The sequence below is a fragment of the Mustela nivalis genome (assembly GCF_964662115.1).
Source record: "Mustela nivalis genome assembly, chromosome: 16".
Classification (NCBI taxonomy): domain Eukaryota; kingdom Metazoa; phylum Chordata; class Mammalia; order Carnivora; family Mustelidae; genus Mustela; species Mustela nivalis.
This window is the reverse complement of record NC_139035.1, coordinates 44,943,435-44,962,839: the sequence shown is the minus strand read 5'-3', so window position 1 is coordinate 44,962,839 and position 19,405 is coordinate 44,943,435. Positions and strand designations below refer to the sequence as shown.

The 19,405-nt window shown below is 59.1% G+C and overlaps 1 protein-coding gene across 7 annotated transcripts; it reads left to right on the top strand.

The window, feature by feature from the left end:
- Nucleotides 1–19,192, top strand: SLC45A3 (solute carrier family 45 member 3). Of its 7 annotated transcripts, XM_082702110.1 has the most exons (6): nucleotides 6,869–7,074; nucleotides 7,566–7,650; nucleotides 12,351–12,726; nucleotides 13,573–14,355; nucleotides 15,073–15,338; nucleotides 17,401–19,192. In XM_082702110.1, the coding sequence occupies exons 3-6, from the start codon at nucleotides 12,555–12,557 to the stop codon at nucleotides 17,836–17,838; spliced, it is 1,659 nt and encodes a 552-aa protein (XP_082558236.1). In that variant the 5' UTR covers nucleotides 6,869–7,074; nucleotides 7,566–7,650; nucleotides 12,351–12,554; the 3' UTR covers nucleotides 17,839–19,192. The 7 variants fall into 7 exon arrangements, with proteins under 7 accessions (XP_082558235.1, XP_082558236.1, XP_082558238.1 ...); XM_082702109.1 differs by lacking the exons at nucleotides 6,869–7,074; nucleotides 7,566–7,650 and adding an exon at nucleotides 1–135; XM_082702112.1 differs by lacking the exon at nucleotides 7,566–7,650.
- Nucleotides 19,193–19,405: the final 213 nt, after the last annotated feature.

Here is a 19,405-nt window from a genome sequence, read left to right as displayed (position 1 = left end):
CCCAGCGCGCATGCTCTCTCCCCCCGCCGAGCAACCTGGAGATTTAAAAGCGGCCCGGCTGGCGCGCGTTGGGAGGAGGCGGGGGGACAAGCTTGCGCGCGCCGGCCCTGGGTGACAGCCGCACACCTCGGCCAGGTAGGCGCGCGCCCCCTCTTCTCCCGGGGGAGGGGACCCCCCGGCGCGGGGGAGGGAGCGGGGCCGCGCGGCGGAGCTCCGCGGGGTGGCGTGTTCCGCGCCCCGCGCTACTCCCGGGGGAGGTGGCGGGCCCCGGGCGCGTTCCCTCTGTCCTGCCGCTCGGTCCCCGCAGAGCCGGGCTTTCCTCCGCGGAGGGCGGGTTGGGCTGGAGCGCCGGGTCGCCCGCTGTCCCGGGCCCGGCGGCGGGTGGGCGGGGAGCGGGCCCTCCCGGGAGCCCCGGGCCGGGCGGACGGCGGGCGGACCGGCCGCTCGCTCCTGTTGCAGCTCCAGCGTCAGAGTTTTCTTTGGAAAGTTGCATTTATTTTCTTCCCTTGTCGCGGCTTCGCCGGAAAGGGACGGGATGAGTCACCGCGGCGCGCACAGTCCGGGACTGGGGAGCCGGGAAAGGGGCCGGCGGCCGGGATGCCGTGGGGTCCCCGGGCTCGGGCCAGCTTGCTTGGGCTGAGGTGCGGGGGTTGAGAAGGGAGGGAGAGGTGACCGAGCGATCTCGGACGCTAGTGTTGGGGCCGGGCTCCGGGCAGAGAGTTGAGGCTGGAGTGTGTGGGTGTGTGGGTTCCTCTGCCCCCTGCCCCGCAGCCTCGGTCATCCTTGCGGGGGCGGGAGGGAGGAAAAGGAGAGGCCCTTTTCTCCGCGCCCCCAGGGGGCCTCCGGTAGGGACGGTGGCAGTGCTGAAATCAGCAAACAGGTGTGATGAGATGGTACCTGGACATCCGCGCTGGCTTCTCAGGACTCTGGGCTTAGGTAGTGGCATGGCCTGCTGGAGGAGCTCACTGGGACCTGCGGCGTTTCTCCTGAGTGCGAGCCAGCTCTTCGCCTAGTCTTCTGCTCCCCTGAAGCGCACGAACCCCCAGTGACTTGCTTTTGCCCTTGACCTCTGAATCAGCTTCCATCTTCCTCACAGTCACTCTTGACCTGCTCAGCTTTTCCTCCACCCCCAGGGCTGCTCGTGCCTCCCGGCTTCCTCCTTTCTCCAGGGGCCAGAGTTGGGGTTGGGAGGGGTTTGGCATCGTGGGTACCTGGTGAGGACTTGCCCTTCAGCTGTTACACGGACCTGATCCCAGTGGAGCGGACACTAAGAATAGCCCAGCTGCTGTTTTGCTGCCCTGCAGTCTGCGGCGGGGCACAGCCCGGGCACCTAGGCCCAGGGCCACCTTCACCTCTGCTCCTGGAAGCCTTGCTCGGGGCTGGGGGTGAGGCCCCAGGGGCCTCTGGCCGCCTTTCCTGAGGCACCTAGCAGATCTCCTTTCAGAACAAGCAGCCTTGGTGTGGGGCTCACCTGCCCAAGGCTTGGGGAGCAGACTGGCCTTGGGGGTGGGGAAGGGAGGGCCCGGGAGGGACAGGCAGGAAGGGAAGCCCCGGGAAATGTGCAGCCCAGCTTCTCCTAGGGAGTGAGTGCTGCGGTATTTGAGGTCACAGGCCCTTCTGTTGGATGGGTCCCATCCCCTCATTCCTCCCTTATCTCCTCCCCCCAGGCCTGTCTTGGAGCCAGGACTCTGTTTTTCTAAAGGTGCTTAGAAAAATGGAGTTTGAGTCAGCAGGATGAGTCTGAAGAGGAAAATACAGCTGTGGCTGAATGTACAGCTGTGGACATACAGGCCCCACTTAGAGTATGTGTGTGGGGTGTGTGAGGGGAAGTTTTCCTATTTCCTCATGGAGCTTGTGGTGAACTTCCCTGCCCCTCCTGGCTCTTGGGTTATCCCGAAGGAGGAGGAGAAAGAGCTGCTCCTGATTCTCCGTGGCCCACCCAAGTCCTTCCAGGCCACCAGGTGGTGGCGGGTTGGTGTGGAGGCCCGTCTCGCAGCCTGGGCAGGGCTCTGGAGGGACAAGGCAGAAACGTGGGGATGGTCTGAGGACGCTGAAAGTGAAATTAAGCACCATGATTTGGATCATTAGAACCCACAACACAGCATTATGGGTAAGAACCTAGATTATTGGGGCGCCTGGGTGGCTCAGTGGGTTAAAGCCTCTGCCTTCGGCTCAGGTCATGATCTCAGGGTCCTGGGATGGAGTCCCTCATTGGGCTCTCTGCTCGGCAGGGAGCCTGCTTCCTCCTCTCTCTCTCTGCCTGCCTACTTGTAATCTCTGCCTGTCAAATAAATAAATAAAATCTTAAAAAAAAAAAAAAAGAACCTAGATTGTCAGAAAGACAGGCTATCTACCTTGGCTGCTCTCTTGGGTATGGAAACATTAGGTGAGTTACTTAACATCTTCAAAGCCTCCATATCCCTGGCTGCAAAATGGGGCTGATAATGGCAATACTTTGCAGCTTTTTTTTTTTTTTTAAGTTTATTTAGGTAAGCTCTACACCCAGTTTGGGGCTCAAACTCAGGACCCCGAGATCAAGAGTTGCATGCTCTTCTGACTGAGCCAGCCCGGTGCCCTGTAGCTTTTTTTTGTTTGTTTGTTTCTTAAATGTAAATAGCTAACGGTCTATAATATGTAAAATAGGAAAAATGTAGAGCTTTATTAAATCATGCATACAGAGCACTGGACTTTGTGCCTTAGGTAATAGTAAGTGGTCAATAAACGTTAGCTAGTACTTACTATGTCTATTACTCAGGACCAAATGGACAGCAACACCCAGCCTGGGACTCCATGCTTGGGTTCTGCTCTTGTTTCTTTGGGAGCAAGGTCTCCCCGACCTCAGGGAGTCTGTATAACTAGTGAAGAGACTGGCCTCCGGCACCCAGGCACCCGGATTTCAACCCCGTTTCCTCTTGTGCAAGTTATTTCATTATTCTGTGCTTCCCGTTCCTCCTCTGTAAGGCACCGCGTCACCGGATTCTGAGGGTTGCAGGAGCCGATACAGGTGGAGCTCCCATGGCCTCAGGGGGTGTAACAGAGCCTGATCAATGTCAGCTGTTGTTATCGGGTGACAGTGGAGGCAATATTTGTGGTTTATGCTTAGAAACCAGAGTTTCTGAGCAGGGGAGTGAGACCATATATAATTATATGTAAACTGTGAATGACCTACTTGCTGTTGAACTTGTGGTCTAGTGCAAAGAACACACCAGGACTGGACATCCTGGCCTGTTCATAAATACTGTGCGTGACTTGTTTTTTAATCAGTCCAGAAACTCCGGCCCTGCCTATCTCCTCAAGGTGAGCGAGAGTACCAGGAGATAATAGAGGTGAATATGTATCTTGAAAGATTAAGAGCCTCCTCTGCAGAAAGGTTATTTGCTGTGATTTTTAGGGAAACCATATGAGGAAGAGGGGGCATACTGAAGATGGGGTTCTACTCTGTTCCTCCCCCACACCCGGCCCCCAAGCTCTTTGCTTTCTGATGGCCAGAAGAAAAACCCAGCTTGCCTTTCTTTGAATAGTCAGTGGCCCTGTTTGCTGAGCAGCAAGGACAGAGGCTGGACCAGTTGGTGCCAGGCCCAGCATCGTGATCACTGATGCCACTTGACTCCCAGCATTGGAGCTGGAGTGTGGAGCTTTGTCTAGTGTATTAAGTGTCCCTGCTGGGGGGCAGGAGCTGACTGAGCTGTCACGGGGTGGTCCTGACATCTGGCCAGAACTTCCTATTTAATCCCTTTTCCTACTATGGGGTCTATGTTTCCCCCTCCATGGGAAGAAGTCCACAGTTTTGCCACTGCCCCTGAATGACTTGTAGGGCTTCTTGCTTCTGATGTTGGAGACGGGCCTGCCTCACCGATTGGCCGTGGCGTCCGTGTCTATAAAATGGCGAGGATAATATTCACCACGCAATGTTACCCTGGGGATTACACGAGATAGGCATGTTTTGCAGAGGGCCTGCACAGGCCAGGGGCTCATTGCGTGTTTGTTCCCTTCCGCTTCTTTGTTGATTCGGGAGATGACTCTCTCCGGGAAGCTGGGACGAGCCAGCAAGAATGGGTTGGAGAGCAGCATCTCGTCCCATGGCCCATAGTCCCATAGTTCCTCGGTCACCAGGTTCAGGCCAGACCCAATGCCCAGCGGGAGCCTTGCCCTCAGGAGCCAGAGACAATTCCCTCCTTCCCCAGTGCTCTTTGTTACCTCTCACCCAGCCTCTAATCTCGAATATCCTTTTGAGCTGGCACAAATAGTTTCCGAGCTGGAACCGCACAGCCCATCTCTAGGGATGTGACAATCTAGTTTCCTGCTCCTGGCTCCTGTCGCTGCAAAGAGCTGGGCGCCCAGATACCTCGAGCGTGGCCCTGCCTGAATCCCTGGCAGGCCGTTCATGTTGCAGCAGACAGGAATCCTGATTCAGCCTCACTTAAAGGCCTTCTGTTGAGGACTCCTTCTTCTAGGTCCTGGACGAGGACTGTGGTCCTTGCTTTCCAGGAGCTGAAGGGCTGATGGGGCAGAGGTTAGGGAAGGAGACCAGAAGGACCACTGGCAGCATCCAACGCTGAGAGCTGCCTGTTGAGTGCAGTAAGTTTTCGAGGAAAGAGGGGATCCTTTTTTGTTTTGTTTTAAGATTGTATCTATGTGTTTATTTCACAGGGAGAGAGAGCACAAGCAGGGGGAGCGGCAGGGAGAGGAAGCAGGCTCCCCAAGGAGCAAGGAGCTGGATGCAGGGCTTGATCCCTAGACTCTGGGATCATGATCTGAGCTGTAGGCAGACACTTGACGGATTGAGCCACCCAGCTGCCCCTGAAAGAGGGGATCCTTGACGGCTTGGGTTCCAGGGAGCCCAAGAGGATATTCGGACTTGAGCTGGACAGGAGTCAGGTGAATGAGGATGTGTCGGGGGAAGTAAATGGAGTATGGCCATACTTTGGAAGGAAAATCAGCCCCGGGGCTGATACATTTCCCCATCTTGGTCCAGATCTGAGATTGAAACCCATTGCCACGATTTTGGGTTTGGTGTTCTTGCCACTATGCCTCACCGGGGAGAGGCCAAAAGGAGAGGTTGGTGTGTGTAGAAGTACCAGTCTCTAGTGATTGTGTTTTGCAGGTATCTGCCCTTTTCTGCATAGGTCTGACCTGCTCAAGGCTCTGCATCATGGCTTCTTCCTCCAGGAAGCCCTGGGAGAACCAGTTATGCCCTGTACCGCGGGCCCCCAACTCTAGGGACTTGGGTCTTAGCATTCCCGAAGGGGGCTGCAGGCTGTGGTCTCTGTATCCACCGCACCTTCATGGTGGGCTGGCCCGTAATTGGATCTCAGCGAGCATTGGATGGGTGGGTGGGTGAACGAGTGAGCCAGTTAATTTTTGTGCTCTTTGACGGTCCTTTGGGGGAGCTTAGGTTGCAGGCGCTGAGGCATACTTCCTTCAAGCGTGGGCAAACTAGGACTCTTTAATAAAAGAGTCCTTTTTGGAAACCCCCTGCACCCTGCTCACTACTGAGTGACTGGGGTTTTGAGAACACATTTTCATAGGGCTGGCTCTGGCCCAGAGCCTTCTGATGATAAATAGAACTGGTCACAGACTGTAGGATATCAGGGCTGAAAGGGCCTGAGACCGTTGAACTTGAAACCTTAGAGGTGGGACATCGCAGAGCTAGGACCAGCATCCTGGTCCTTCCTCCCAGCCGGGGGTTCTTCTCCTCCGTAGGTCTGTCCAGACCCTCTATCCCCTGCCTCTTTTCTGCGTGCTTCCACCTCCTGATGGAGGCCAGTCTACAGGGCGGGGGCAAGGGTTGGCTGTGCGGGATGAGGAGAGCTGCCCGGTCTGGCTGGCTGGCTGGCAAAGTTCAAATTCACTAGGAGGGAGGCTGTTCAAGTTTCACTTCACAGGGGCTGTAGGAACTGAGAAGGCATCAGAGGCCGAGAACTTTCCAGCGGCCTGGAGACTGTGCCAAGCTCCCCATTCTCCCCACCCTGGACCAGGGGATCTCTTGGTACCTCTACCCCACGTTGTAGGGAAGCATTTCTTGTGGCCCAAGTAGAGAAAGAATTTACCAATTTCTGCCAGGCAATTGGAGTCCAGCTCTGGAAGGGAGTAGGGAAGAGGGTAACTCTGCCCCCAGATGTCTCGGTTACTTGGCTCAGTCTTGGGTGGCCGCTAACTGCTGGCACTCTCCACCTGGTTCGCTGGCCTCTCTACCATGGAAGGCTGTGAAAGCCCCTCCCCAGTGCCATGTGGCCTTGGCAGTGAGCACTTACCTGAGGGAGAGCACCACACCCGAGGCTTGGACAGGGAGTGGGATGGGCGGTGGGTGGGCACGAGATCACTTAGCCGTTCAGTTGTAAAGAACCTTAGACCTTATATAGACTCGTTCTCATTTTACACCTGTGAGTCCCTAGTGTGTATGTGTGTGTGTGTGTGTGTGTGTGTATGTGTATGTATAAAACGGCTTGTCCAGGCTATATAGCAGCAAAAGTTGTTGAAATTGGGCTATTCTGTCCTGGTTCCCAGTTCAGAGCACTTGGCAGCATTTCGAATGCTTGGAATTAGAGGGAAAGGCATGTCAGGTATCCAGTACATGCCAGACACCTCTGGACAGCGGCTGTCAGCCACTGCAATTCCTGTCCCTGCAAGGGGATCCACCCACGTCCCACAACCGGGGAGGTTGACTCCACCCTCCATCTCCTTCTCCGCCTCCGCCAAGCCTCCGCCACCCGCCAGGTCTGCAGCAGTGACCTCTCCTCACCTGTCCGGGCCAGCACCTGGGGAGGCATTTGCATTCCTGGCATTCCTCTGCCTCTGGGGGCCAAAAGGGGCGTGAGTGGCAGCTGCGAGGGCGGTGTGGGCGGCACGTGGGTCCGGAGAAGAAGGGCTGCTAGTCCGTCCCGCCCTGACAGCCGCCGCTCCCGCTGCTCCCCTTTGGGGGTGAGAGAGTCCTCTGCCAGGTGTCCCCGCCAGAACTTCCACGAGCTGTCTCTGCGAGGGGGATGGCATTCATCTCCGTGTCCTCGCCCTGCAAATGCCTGTACTCATGGTCCCCACCTCACGGGGGGTCCGGTGGGCCACTACCCAGGTCATGTGAGTGGGGGAGCTGGCATGCACACCGAAATCAGGCTGCCACCAGCAGGGACACTCTGCCGAACCCCCCAGGGTTCAAAGACCGGTGGCCCTGTGGGGGGGGGGTGGAAGAGAGCTCGAGGGTGAAGAGTAACTGATTTTCCTGGGGTCGGAGGGCACTTGGTCACGGTGACCTGGCGTGACCCTTGGCTGCCACTGTTGTCCGAAGGGAAGTCTGATTGGGAGGTCTCTGCCTGGAGCCAGATGTGTGTCTGTGCAGAAGGTCACTGCGGGACTGCCAGGTGACCCCTTGGGAAGGTGCTTCACCTCCACTTGGGCTGGCCCGGACTGACCGGCCAAGTCGAGGGTCAGAGCAGCCCCAGAACTCCTGTCACTGGGTTGCAGAGGGGAGGGGAGAGGAGAGGAGAGTGGGCTCTGGGGACTGCCTGCCCCCCCCCCCAGGGCCTTTCCCCTCCCCTTCCCCCAACCTCTTCGCATTTGTTTCCTTTCAGAAGCGGGACTGGGGCTCTCAGACAGGGCAACAAAAGCAACTTTCCTCCAAGCCACTGCCACCTGTTGGGTTTTCACACATTGGGGGTGAGTGGGGGGAGGGGGCCGTTGCCCCTTTCCCAGTGTCTGCCCTGTGCCCCCTCTGCCCCCCCAGGGCCTGGGATTCTCTGTGCTGCCCGAAGTGACAGGGCTCCGGAGCCAGAGGGGGTGGGGGGGCCGCGGCAGCTGGAAGGGGAATTGAGTGGGAAGGGGCCAGTGTTGGCAGCCGGGAGAGAGTTTGATGGATTACTCTGCAGGCCGAGAGGTTTCTCCCTAATCCCCCTTTGTGTCCCGGCCTGCAGCCCCCTCGCTCTCTCTGACAAGCTGCTAAGCAGAAGGCTTCCAGTCCGAGCAAAGAAAAGGCAGCGCAGCAGGGCCATCTCCAAATCCCTGGCCCCTAGGCCCTGGGGGAGGCCGGAGCTGGGGAGCCAGTCTGGGCCAGGGGTGGGGCCCTCCTCCCCTCGCTCCAGCCCTCCCCCTCCTCCTTTCTGCCCATTCCCTCGAGATGGAGAGGTTGCATCCCGAGCTGAGCGGTCAGGTGGCTGGGGGCGTCCTGCGTAGCCCAGGCCTGGCCTCTTTCTGCAGATCGCTGCCTTTTTTGTAGGGTGGGGTGGGGGAGAGCGGACCCGCCTTTCCTGCGAAGTTTGAGCCCGAGAATCCAAGACCGAATGTGGGTGTGAAGGCACGCCCCAGGCGCTGTGTCCTGTGTGCCGCCCTTCCCCCAGCTGCCCAGGTAGCGATTCCCAGAGCCCCCGTCCCGGCCCGGGGCTGTAGTGAGAGCTGGCGCCTCAAAGGATGCTCATTTGCAGGGCCCTTGGCTGGCCAGCACGGCCTCTTTCTGGGGTGGCACTGGGCCCCAGGAGGGCAGAGCGCATTTCGGGAGTGTGCTAGGTCTTACCAGTAAAGGCCAAGGACATTGGTCCCCTGGGGCTGAGGCAAGGGGTTGGGTCACGGGGATGCGGGGTTGGTGAACGCCCCAGTCCTCTTCCGTGCCCCCAACCTAGAGCGCTGAGAGAACTGGGAGAGCTCGGTTTGGAATGAGCTCCTAGGATCCAGTCCGGTGTGGGGGAATGGGGGTCCCCCCCTTCCTGTGTGGGGGAGCCTGGCCAGGAGTGGCCCCACCCCCTTCCTGCAGCCGAGTCATGATTCCTGGAGGGAGCCCAGCCCACCCCGTTTCCTTCTCCACGGGAGGGGCCGCCTGGGGGCTGTGAGGGGTAGAGGAGCAGGCTGTGAGGGGTAGAGGAGCGTGTGGGAAAGCTGGGCGGCTTTATGAGTGTGGCGGGAGGGCGCAGGGTCGCCGAGCTGCTGGGGTCAGGGTGGGTGGGGGCCGAGCTGTTTGATGTGCCTGGGCGGGTGGGGAACGCCGGTTTCTGCATAAAGAGCCCATAGAATTGCGGCCTGACACTGGCCCGCGGCGGGCTGCAGCCCGGCTCCTCTGGCCTCTGTCCCTCACCCTCAGCGCAGGGAATCTGCTCCCCCAGCCCCACCTCGGGCGCGAGGGGGGCAGGAGCCCCTTTGAAAGCCCTCAAAGGCCTCTTTATGCGTCCCTCTGACCCTCCCTTCCCTCAGGGAGCCACCAGAAGTGGGCTCTCGCCTTTCCTCCCGCCGCCTTCACTCTGTCTTTTGAATTTTGGAGAAAGTTCAGGCCAAGTTTGTTCTCGCTGCTCAGTTTCGTTTCCCCACGCTCGCCTGTGGCCGAACCCAGCGTGGGGCTTCCTGCCCAGTGGGCTGTGGGTCCCCTCACCACGTTTGAAACTTCAGGAGTTGCCCCTTCCGAGGGTCTGGCCAGGATTTCCCTGGTGGGGGTAGGGATGGGGGGGCCCTTCGGACTTTCCCATCTCTCCCGCTGCCCACCCCCGACCCCCGCACTGCTTTCTGCCGTGCCTTCTTGGGGAAAACGTTTCGCAGGTGCTAGGGAATTAGGAAGGTTGCCCATAGGGCTGCTGCTCCGGGGCTGGGCTCACTGACCAGGCCCAGCGGGCTTGCGTTCTGCTCCCCCAGGGATGAGGAAAGATGGCCTGGGGCAGAGCTCCATGGAGGTTCCTGGAGGTCTTGGGCTTCTCCCAGCCTTCTTGCTGTCCTGTCATTGGAGGACAGATACCTAGAACTTGAGAAGGACTCGTCCTCCCCGAAGGCTGCTGCTCCTTTCCGGGGGTCAGGCCACAATCCCCTCTGGGTACCCCGCTGCCCTCCTCTTCCTGCCTCCTCCCTACCAGGTGAGTCTCCAGAGGAGGCCCGCTCTTCCGGTGGATCTTCTGTGCCAGATGGGCCAGTGCTCCAGGAGCAGTGGGACAGGCCGGGTACTGGGGAGAATTGAGTTTGGTCTCCGTGCCTGCACTCCTGAGGAAGACAGGGGGTGCCCCAAACGGGGGGGCTGACAGTCATCCGTCACTTAGAAGCTTTGCTGGGCAGCGCGTCCTCGGGCTGCGGGAGGGAGGGGTGGCCACGAAAGTGGGAAAGTGGCAGGGAACCACTTGCCTCCCCACTGCTGTGGACCTGGGCTTCTGTGCTTCTGCCCTGGAGGGACAGCAGGTGGCCGGTTAGCACTGAGGGAGTCTTTTGTGGTTCTGGGCTGGAAAGAATCAACTCTAGTCTAGGTGGGGCAAGAGTGCCCTGGACCTTGGGGCACAGTTGAAGTCAAAAGAGCGAGGATGGGCTTCGCAACCTAAGAACAGAGAGGCGCTCGCTGGGCTTTGAGCCTGCCCACCTCCTACCCAATTCCTTTGAATGAATTCTTCACCTGGGCCAGCCCCCAGCTGCCTGGTGCAGCGGAGGGGAAGGGGCAGGAGAAAGGAGGGAGGAGGAGGCCCCTCCTGAGCTATCTGGACTGAAGAAGGGAAAGCCCTCTCTTCACCCTCTTTCATCTTTTTGTCTTTCTCTCTTGTGGGCTAAGGAGGGTGTCCTGCGTCTTCCAGGGAGCAAGGGGCCGGCTTAGGGAGGGAAGGAGGCAGGCGGGGTGCCTGGTTTTGTCACAGGACTGCAATTTACTTGCAACCACAGGGAGCAATGAGAGCTTGGGAATGTGGGCAGGTTGTGGGTGAGTCTGGGTCTGACCGTCTGTTTGCTCAGGGAGGACCCAACAGCAGGTGAATGTCCAGGGCCTGCCCAGACTGGGGGCGGGGAGTAGAATGGGCTGGAAGCCTTTTGGCCCAGAACCCCACCCTCCAGGTTGGAGAGTACAGCACCCTATCTTGGTCTGTGTGCAGGCTCCTGGCTTCCCCAGGGCTGCTGCAGCAGGGGAGGAGCATGGCTCAGAACTGCCCAGCGGGGACTGATGTGTGGCCCCTCCCAGCCATGCCACCCCCTATTTTACACCCCTCCCCGTGCCACCCCCATAGGAGTGCATGCCCCTTCCCAAAGTGGATCGTCAGGGTCTGAGTAGAGCTTTGGGGAAGAGGTCACAAGTTGCCTGGCCTTCCTTTCTGGTCTCCTAGGGCTTGGAAAGCAGTTATGGGAAGGACACATCTTCCCCGGATAGGCAGCCACCTGATTTCCCTGTGGCGTATTTCAGAGAGCACCTACCACAGGCTTTGTAGCGCCCAAGGCCACTGTGGGCAAGGGGCCCTGGGGACTGTGGACCCAGTGCTATTCCTGGGCCTTTGTGGGGGTGGATTGGTGAGGCAGGGGAGGGCATGTAGACTCCCACTGGGAGTGGCAGGAGTCTCTGTCCGCACCTCTTTGGGAGGAATGAATGACAAGTTAGGGGACTTTTCTCAGAAAGACCCACCTTCTCTACTTCTCTTTGTGGCTGACTTGATTTTCCCTCTTTCGTGGTCGCCCCTAAACAGAGCAGACCGCCTTGGGTCCTGTTGTCAGGAAGCAAGAGCTGGAGGCCCATTGCCTGGGGCTGGGGGGCACAGCGTGGTGTGGCTGCCCCAATGGGGTCTCTATGCCCAGGAGGCAGGCCTAGCGGGGAGGGCCGTGGGGACATCTCTGCTGAGAACGGAACCATCTGGGGAGCAGAGAAGGGCTTTCTGGAAAGTGGGGGGGCCTTCCAGCAGCGCCCGGTTACGGGTGTCTGTACGGGCTGGTGCAGTTCGGTGCCCCTGAGAGGTGGGGACCTGGGAGCGGGCCCCCCTGTCCCGTGACAGTTGGGCAGTCCACGTGGGAATGTTCCACGGAGAGACTCCAGGAAGAGGTTTGCAGGCCAAGGTCCTCCAGGGGCGCCCTCTTTAAGTGGTTTCAATGACAGGTTAAAACTCAACCCAACAAACCACAGCCTCCCCGCCCTCCCCACCCCCTTGTCCTCGTTCTTGGGGGCCGGGGTTATGATGCAACGTGGCTTGTGGCCAGCAGCTCGGGATAGGAAGCGCTGCTCCTAACAGAGGGGAGTTGACCAGCCCAGCTTTGGGAAGTGGAGAGAGAAAAGCAAACACACCAGGCCCAGCAGAGGGTCTCCAGAGGCACCTTGATAACAGGGCCTGGGGAACTGGGAATTCAATTGGTCTGATTTTTTTTTTCTTTTTTCCATACCGGCAGGCAAGGGCAAAGGCAAAGATAGTCCAAAACAGAGAAAAATGGACATCTCTTTGGCTCTGGAGTGTGCTGAGGTTTAAAAATGATATTTACCTTATTAGTTATGTCAGCCTTAGGCTAATATTAACATGCATTTCCTGATTGGCGGCAGGGGTGGCACGGCCACTCCATTGTCAGCCTGGGAGTGAACAGGATTCAGAGAACTCAGAGCAAATCCCAGAGGCCTGGTTCCCAGGATTGCAGTCTGGGTTTGACTGTTATTGTGCTTTCAGGATCTGAGGGATGAGCTATGTCCCCACCGAGGCTCCCCGCACCCACAGGCGTGTAGCGTGGCCTGAGGAGCCGGACCTGCGCGGAAGGCTGGCAGAAATGGGCTCCTGGCAGAGGCCGGGGCACTCAGTGGCAGCAAGGAGGAGAGGCCTGGGCGTCCGGAGCAGGGCCGAGCCACGGCAGCCGGGGAGCGCGTGAAGCCCACCATGGTCCAGAGGCTGTGGGCCGGCCGCCTGCTGCGGCACCGGAAAGCCCAGCTCCTGCTGGTCAACCTGCTGACCTTCGGCCTGGAAGTGTGCCTGGCCGCCGGCATCACCTACGTGCCACCCTTGCTGCTGGAGGTGGGGGTCGAGGAGAAGTTCATGACCATGGTGCTCGGTGAGTGCAGCACAGCCTCCTTGCCTCCTGTTGCGGGTCCATGACACCCAGGAGGCAGGGTGACGGTGTCTCTGCCCAAAGAGGGAGAGGCGGCTGCTGGCTCAGGAAGAGCCAGTGGAGGCAGCAGGTTGGGCCCTGCTGGGTGGATGGGTGACCGTGGGCAGGGGTGGGGCAATGGGTGCCTAGCAGGAAAAGAGCACAGGGACATTCCGTGGTCCCCTCAATACCCCAGACCCTCACACAGTGCCTGGCACGTAGAAGACACGGCTTTCCCTTAGTTCAGCCCTTTCTATCTGTTACTCATTTAATCCTTACAATACCCTTTGGGGTCCCCCGCTTCATCAGTCATGGAGGCTGCTGAGCAGTTGGGTGACTTAGGCAGGCTGGAGGGCTAGCTACCGATTAGGAAGATCAGGGGCTCTCAGCTAGGGCTCTTTCTTATCCCCTAGAGCCCAGGCTGGGCCCCGACTGTGGATATGTTCTGTAAAAGCCACAGAAGGCATGAGTTCGCCCTGGGGTGGCTCCCAGGATGCTGGGCTGGGGGTGGGGGTCACACTGCCTGTTGAAACCCTGCCTCGTGCCCCCCACCTCTCCCTTGGTCCCTGCGCTTCAGGCTCACTTACCGGTTGTTCCGTGTATCATTGTGCCCATCTGAGGATGCGGCGTTAGTGGTCCTGGCTGCGAGGGCGAACCTAGAATCTGCGTGACATACCCCATACCGTGTCAAGCAAAGAAGTGGCCCTGCATGTGGTGGTCATATCCGTCCTCCTCCAGGAGCTCGGTCTCCCTTCCCCACCACTCCCGAGGGCTGCAGCCTGTGGCTCATACAACGTGTCCTTCCTGCAGGCATTGGTCCAGTGCTGGGCCTCATCTCGGTCCCACTCCTAGGCTCGGCCAGTGACCACTGGCGTGGGCGCTACGGTCGCCGGAGGCCCTTCATATGGGCCCTGTCCCTGGGCGTCCTCCTGAGCCTCTTCCTCATCCCGAGGGCCGGCTGGCTGGCGGGGCTGCTGTGCCCGGATGCCAGGCCCCTGGAGCTGGCCCTGCTGATCCTGGGCGTGGGGCTGCTGGACTTCTGCGGCCAGGTGTGCTTCACCCCACTGGAGGCCCTGCTCTCCGACCTCTTCCGGGACCCAGACCACTGTCGCCAGGCCTTCTCCGTCTACGCCTTCATGATCAGCCTTGGGGGCTGCCTGGGCTACCTCCTGCCTGCGATCGACTGGGACGCCAGCGCCCTGGCCCCCTACCTGGGCACCCAGGAGGAGTGCCTCTTCGGCCTGCTCACTGTCATCTTCCTCACCTGCGTGGCGGCCACGCTGTTTGTGGCCGAGGAGGCCGCGCTGGGTCCGGCTGAGCCGGCGGAAGGGCTGGCTGTCCCCCCGGGGCCGCACTGCTGCCCCTGCCACACCCGCCTGGCTTTCCGGAGCCTGGGCGCCCTGTTTCCCCGGCTGCACCAGCTCTGCTGCCGTGTGCCTCGCACCCTGCGCAGACTCTTTGTGGCCGAGCTGTGCAGCTGGATGGCTTTCATGACCTTCACGCTGTTCTACACGGACTTTGTGGGCGAGGGGCTGTACCAGGGTGTGCCCCGGGCTGAGCCGGGCACCGAGGCCCGGAGACACTATGATGAAGGTAAGGCCTCCGCAATGGGGGGCGAGGAGGGGGCTGCTGTGAGAGATCCCCCCCACCTCCAGCTGCAGGGGATGGCCTTGTGGTGGCCCGCACTCTGTGCAGTCTGAGCCAGGCCCATTACTGTGCGTCTGGGTTCCCCATTGTTCCCAATATCCTGGTCAGGAAAATGGGCCTGTCTGTGCACGAGGCCGCCACAGTGGCTTGGGGTCACAGCACCTCAGGCCACGGAGAGTTTGCTCAGAGTCATTGCTTCCATTTGCCAGAAGAAAAGGCTCAGCTTAGTTAAGGAACAGAGAGGGCAGAGGAGTCCAGGCCACGTCTCGGGTCCACCTGGCCCCAACTGTAGTGTGCCCTCTGCTCCCCCTGTAGACTCTCCCCCTTCCCTGGCCAGACTTTCAGCTCAGCATTCCCAAGCTCTGTCCTGGAGCCAAGTGCAGAGCTGTCTTTGGGTTCCCTTGTACTGTCTTAGAGAGCTGAGCACTAGCTGAGGCCCGGAGCAACCCTCAGGGTGTGGTCCCCTGCCCTTAGCTGGAGGCTTTGACCGCACCATCTAACGGCCTGCCTGGAGGAACCTAGATCGCACATGTGGCAGTCGGGTGGGCTGATGGCGGGGGTGAGGGGGACACGGGCCTGGCCACAGTTCTGAGCCCTCCCCAGTTTGTACCAGCCTCTTCCTGCTCCCGCCGACTTCTTCTCCCCCCCACCCCCACCCCACAGGGGTCCGGATGGGCAGCCTGGGGCTGTTCCTGCAGTGCGCAGTGTCCCTGCTCTTCTCACTGGTCATGGACCGGCTGGTGCAGCGATTTGGTACCCGGGCCGTCTATCTGGCCAGCGTGGTGGCCTTCCCCGTGGCTGCTGGCACCATGTGCCTGTCCCGCAGCGTGGCCGTGGTGACCGCGTCGGCTGCCCTCACCGGCTTCACCTTCTCCGCCCTGCAGATCCTGCCCTACACGCTGGCCTCCCTCTACCACCGGGAGAAGCAGGTACTCACGCTGGCCGCTGGGTGGGGCGGGGGCGGAGGGCAGCCGGAGGAGCCTGGCCCGTGTCCGGCTGGAGAGCTGGAGAGCGAGAAGTCCTTCTTTGACTGGAGAGGAAGCCGTGTAGCCCTGGGCCAGAGACGTGGGCTGCACGGAAGGAGGGTGTAGATTAGATTCTGGGAATGACTTCCTGGTGTCAGGGCTATAAAGCACTTGAATGGATAATTGCAGGAAATGTTAACTCCTTCTTTGGGGATCCAGAAGAATTGGGCTAGTGGAGGAGGCGCTCAGTCTGGGCTGGGTAGTTCTAGGCAGAGGTGGTGCTGGGGCTGATCAGATGACCTCCTGGGCTCCTGGCTTCAGCTGCCCTGAGTGGTGGTCTGGCCTTGGCAACGGCTCTCTTTATTCGCGAAGGGGCACTGTGATAGGCCCTGCCCCGCTTTGGTCTCCAAGAGGGAGAAGGGTCCTCACTATCCCTTCTCTTTCTGGTTTATCTTCTTTTTCTGCCTAATTCTCTCTTTTCTTTTCCTGTCTCTCACCTTTGCCTCTGTCCCCTCCCTCGCCCCCACGGCGGGTCTCTGAGCCCGATGCACCTGGCACGGCTCACCCAGCCGCTGTAAGTTGGGGGCCTCCTTCCTGCTTGGCCCCACGCCAGCCAGCCCCTCCAGGGGCCCCGTTCTGTGGGAAGCCTCGCGACCAAAGCTGTGTGGTCATCTTTGTCCCCTTCACGGGCCTCAGGGAGCTCTGCCCAGAGGGTAAGAAGTTGGGGTGTCCTGAGGGAGGAGACGCAGGCCTGCCCTCCTAGAGCTTCCAGACCATAGGGAGGAAGTTTGTCCGCCGGAAGACACGAGTGAAGTAGCAGAGAAATGGCTAGCTAGGAGGGTGGTTAATTGAATAGGCAGCTGCAGGGGTGGGGCATGTGGACCGAGGGGCCAGGGTTTGCTTGGGGTAGCCCGGTCCCTGAGGCCCCTGTCAGCACACAGATGACCTTCATTGGCCTTCATTCTGCTGCTGCCCCGGCTGGGGGCTCGGGGCTGGTGTCCGGACGCCAGGCTTGGGCATGCGCACTTGCACTCAGGGAACATGCTCAGGCTGGTCCTCCCCTCAGACCGCGGAGTGTGTCTAGCCTTGGGGCCTCTTGAGGCTCCAGGCTCACTGGTCTTTCCGGGGGTGGCAGGCGGGGAGGACAGGTCCCGGGACGTCCACTCCAAGAAGCAGTTGATGGCACACTTGGCCACGTACGCCGTCTGTACTTGCCTTGCCTACTTCTGGCCACCCCAAGAGCTGTCTCCTTCCCTTTTGAGCTCTGCCATGGGTCCTAGCTCCAGTGCAGCCGACTCAAGGACCCTTCCACGTTAGGCGCTAGTGGGCAAAGGGACATAGAGGCTGAATTCTAGCCCTATCCTTAAGTAGGGGGTTCTAGCACACAGTGAGAAAGAAGCAAGAAGGGCTTCAACATTAGCCCAGCTAGGCTGAAGGAGTCTGGAAGATTCCTCTTGTTCCTCTCTTCCTCCAGGCTGAGTCTGTTGGGCCTTCCCTGTCCTGAGTCTGGGGCCTTGTGCCTCACAGTACGGCCTGGGACCCCAGTGGGAGCAGAGCATCTTTCTGCGAGGTTGGGGAGTATGTCCCAAGGCAGAGTGGTGAGGGGCAGAAAGTAGGAGGGTTAAACCCCTGGGTGGGCATTTGGGCCCTCAGGGGTCCCGTTTCTGGATTTTGTTCCTCAGTTCTTACACGTCTCTCTTCTCACCTGTTTCATTCTGTCTTTTCCCTCTACCTTGGGGTTCCATTCTCTTCCTGACCTGCAACTGAAGTTTGTCGGCCCCTTACTGGTTCCAGGAGAGGCTAGAGGAGACCTAGACTTCTGGATTCAGATCTGTGCCCCCCATCCCCTGCCCTGGAAGGAGAGTCTTCATTAGACCCGGACGAAGGAGGGTCTGGCCTGCTGCGCAGCTGTCATTGAGGCTGGTGGCCTGGCTTCTTCCGGCCTCTGGTGTGAATGCTGGGGTCTCTTCTCAGAGCTGGGATCCTGTGCTTGGATTCCTACCTCTCCCGTTTTCCTCCTCCCCAGGTTTTCCTGCCCAAATACCGAGGAGATGCCGGAAGTAGTGCCAGTGAGGACAGCCTGATGCCCAACTTTCCACCTGGCCCCAAGCCCGGATCTCCCTTCCCCAATGGACACATGGGTGCTGGAGGCGGCGGCCTCCTCCCTTCTTCACCTGTGCTCTGTGGGGCCTCTGCCTGTGACGTCTCCATGCGGGTGGTGGTGGGCGAGCCGCCTGAGACCAGGGTCATCCCGGGCCGGGGCATCTGCCTGGACCTTGCCATCCTGGACAGTGCATTCCTGCTGTCCCAGGTGGCCCCGTCCCTGTTTATGGGCTCCATTGTTCAGCTCAGCCAGTCTGTCACTGCCTACATGGTGTCGGCTGCGGGCCTTGGTTTTGTGGCCATTTATTTTGCTACACAGGTGGTATTTGACAAGAGTGACTTGACCAAATACTCTGTGTAGAGTCCCTGTGACCCACTGAGGGTCACCACTGAGGACCCTGCCTCCCTGGGTCCCAACCCCTCCCCCACCCCCCACAGCGGATCCAGTTGGCCCCCTGGGGGGGCCTTCCGGTTTGTCCCTGCCAAAGTGGTGTGGCTCTCTGCTGCCACCCCGTGGCGGTGAGGTGCAGAGCTGCACAGGTAGGGGACTGGGGCTTCTCTTTCTCTCTCCTCTCTCTCACCAGTCTTCCGGGCTGGCTGACTGTTGGTCCAAACGGGCTTCAGTCTGGATTTCTCCAGGGAGGCCAGAAGGGTAGGGCATTTCCGTAGCTCCGTGCACTGGAATGCGGGATTCTGCAGGGAGATGACCCAGGCAGGGTTAACTGCTAGTGTCCTGGTCAAGACATACCCAGAGAAGGGATTTGGAGAGCTCAGTAACCTCGACCACCTGGTCTCTCATCTCCAAGCCCTCTTATCCCATAGATTCCTTTGATGTTGTCTTGCATGGAAGTTTCTAGTATGAAACTCCTCTGCAGGATTTGAGACTATGAAAGTTATTTGTGGGGAGAGAGGAAGCCGCCTGGCCGCATGGCACTGCCTTCTCCCATTCCCCAACAACTACATTTGATCAGGACATGGCTTGTTGGCCCCTATGTTGCCATCATAGGGATACAGGCCTTTAAATATTTAACTTATTTATTTAACTAAGTAGAGGGGAATCAATTCCCAGCTCTGTCATCTCGGTGTCTCAGAGGTGAGATCGCCAGTGGGCCCCGGGAGGCATCTGGTTTATCGGGCTGAGCATTGCCAGAATCATCTTCCCTTGGGTGATCAGTCTGGCCCTAAAACTGCCTAACCCAGGAGCTTGGAAGCTCTGCTTACCCAGCTGATATCCCAAATCATGTTACCCAAGACTGGGGGAGCTGGGGGTGAGTGAAGGGGGGGGCTCCGGGTCTCAGCAGCCTCCCTAGCCTCCCCTCCTCTCTTGGCCCAGCCCACCCCCCACCCCCACTCCCCTCTGCTCTCTCCAGGGCTGGACTGATGAAGGAGCTGCCCACCCCTCCACCCCGTTTCCCCACTGACTCCACAACCCTCTCCCTGGGGCTGTTCCAGGATCGGAAGCACAGAGTGTGGCTCCTCAAGAGCTTTTATCCGTCTCAGGCCCCAGGGCATATCCGTGCTTGGGGAATCTCGCACGGAAACTCAGGAGTACCCCCTGCCTGGGCTAAGGAGGTCTTATCTCTGGGGGGTTTAAAGTGCCGTTTGCAATAATGTTATGTCTTATTTATTTAGTGGAGTAAATATTTTATACTGTTTGTGAGCAATCAGAGTATAATGTTTATGGTGATGAAATTAAAGGCTTCTTATATGTTTCATTGGCCTGTGTTTATCTTTCCTGGAGGGGGAAGGATCAGATCTCAAATTATCCTTAGCTTCCTTCTCAATAGGGATCCTGTGTGGGCAGCTTCAGTTCCCAGTGTCACCAGCAGATGGAGCCATAGACCAGGACACGACCTATGATTGGCGCTTGGGCATGGATGTGCTACCCCTTGGATTGGAGAGTTGTTGGGAATTTGGGGGTGGCGGGT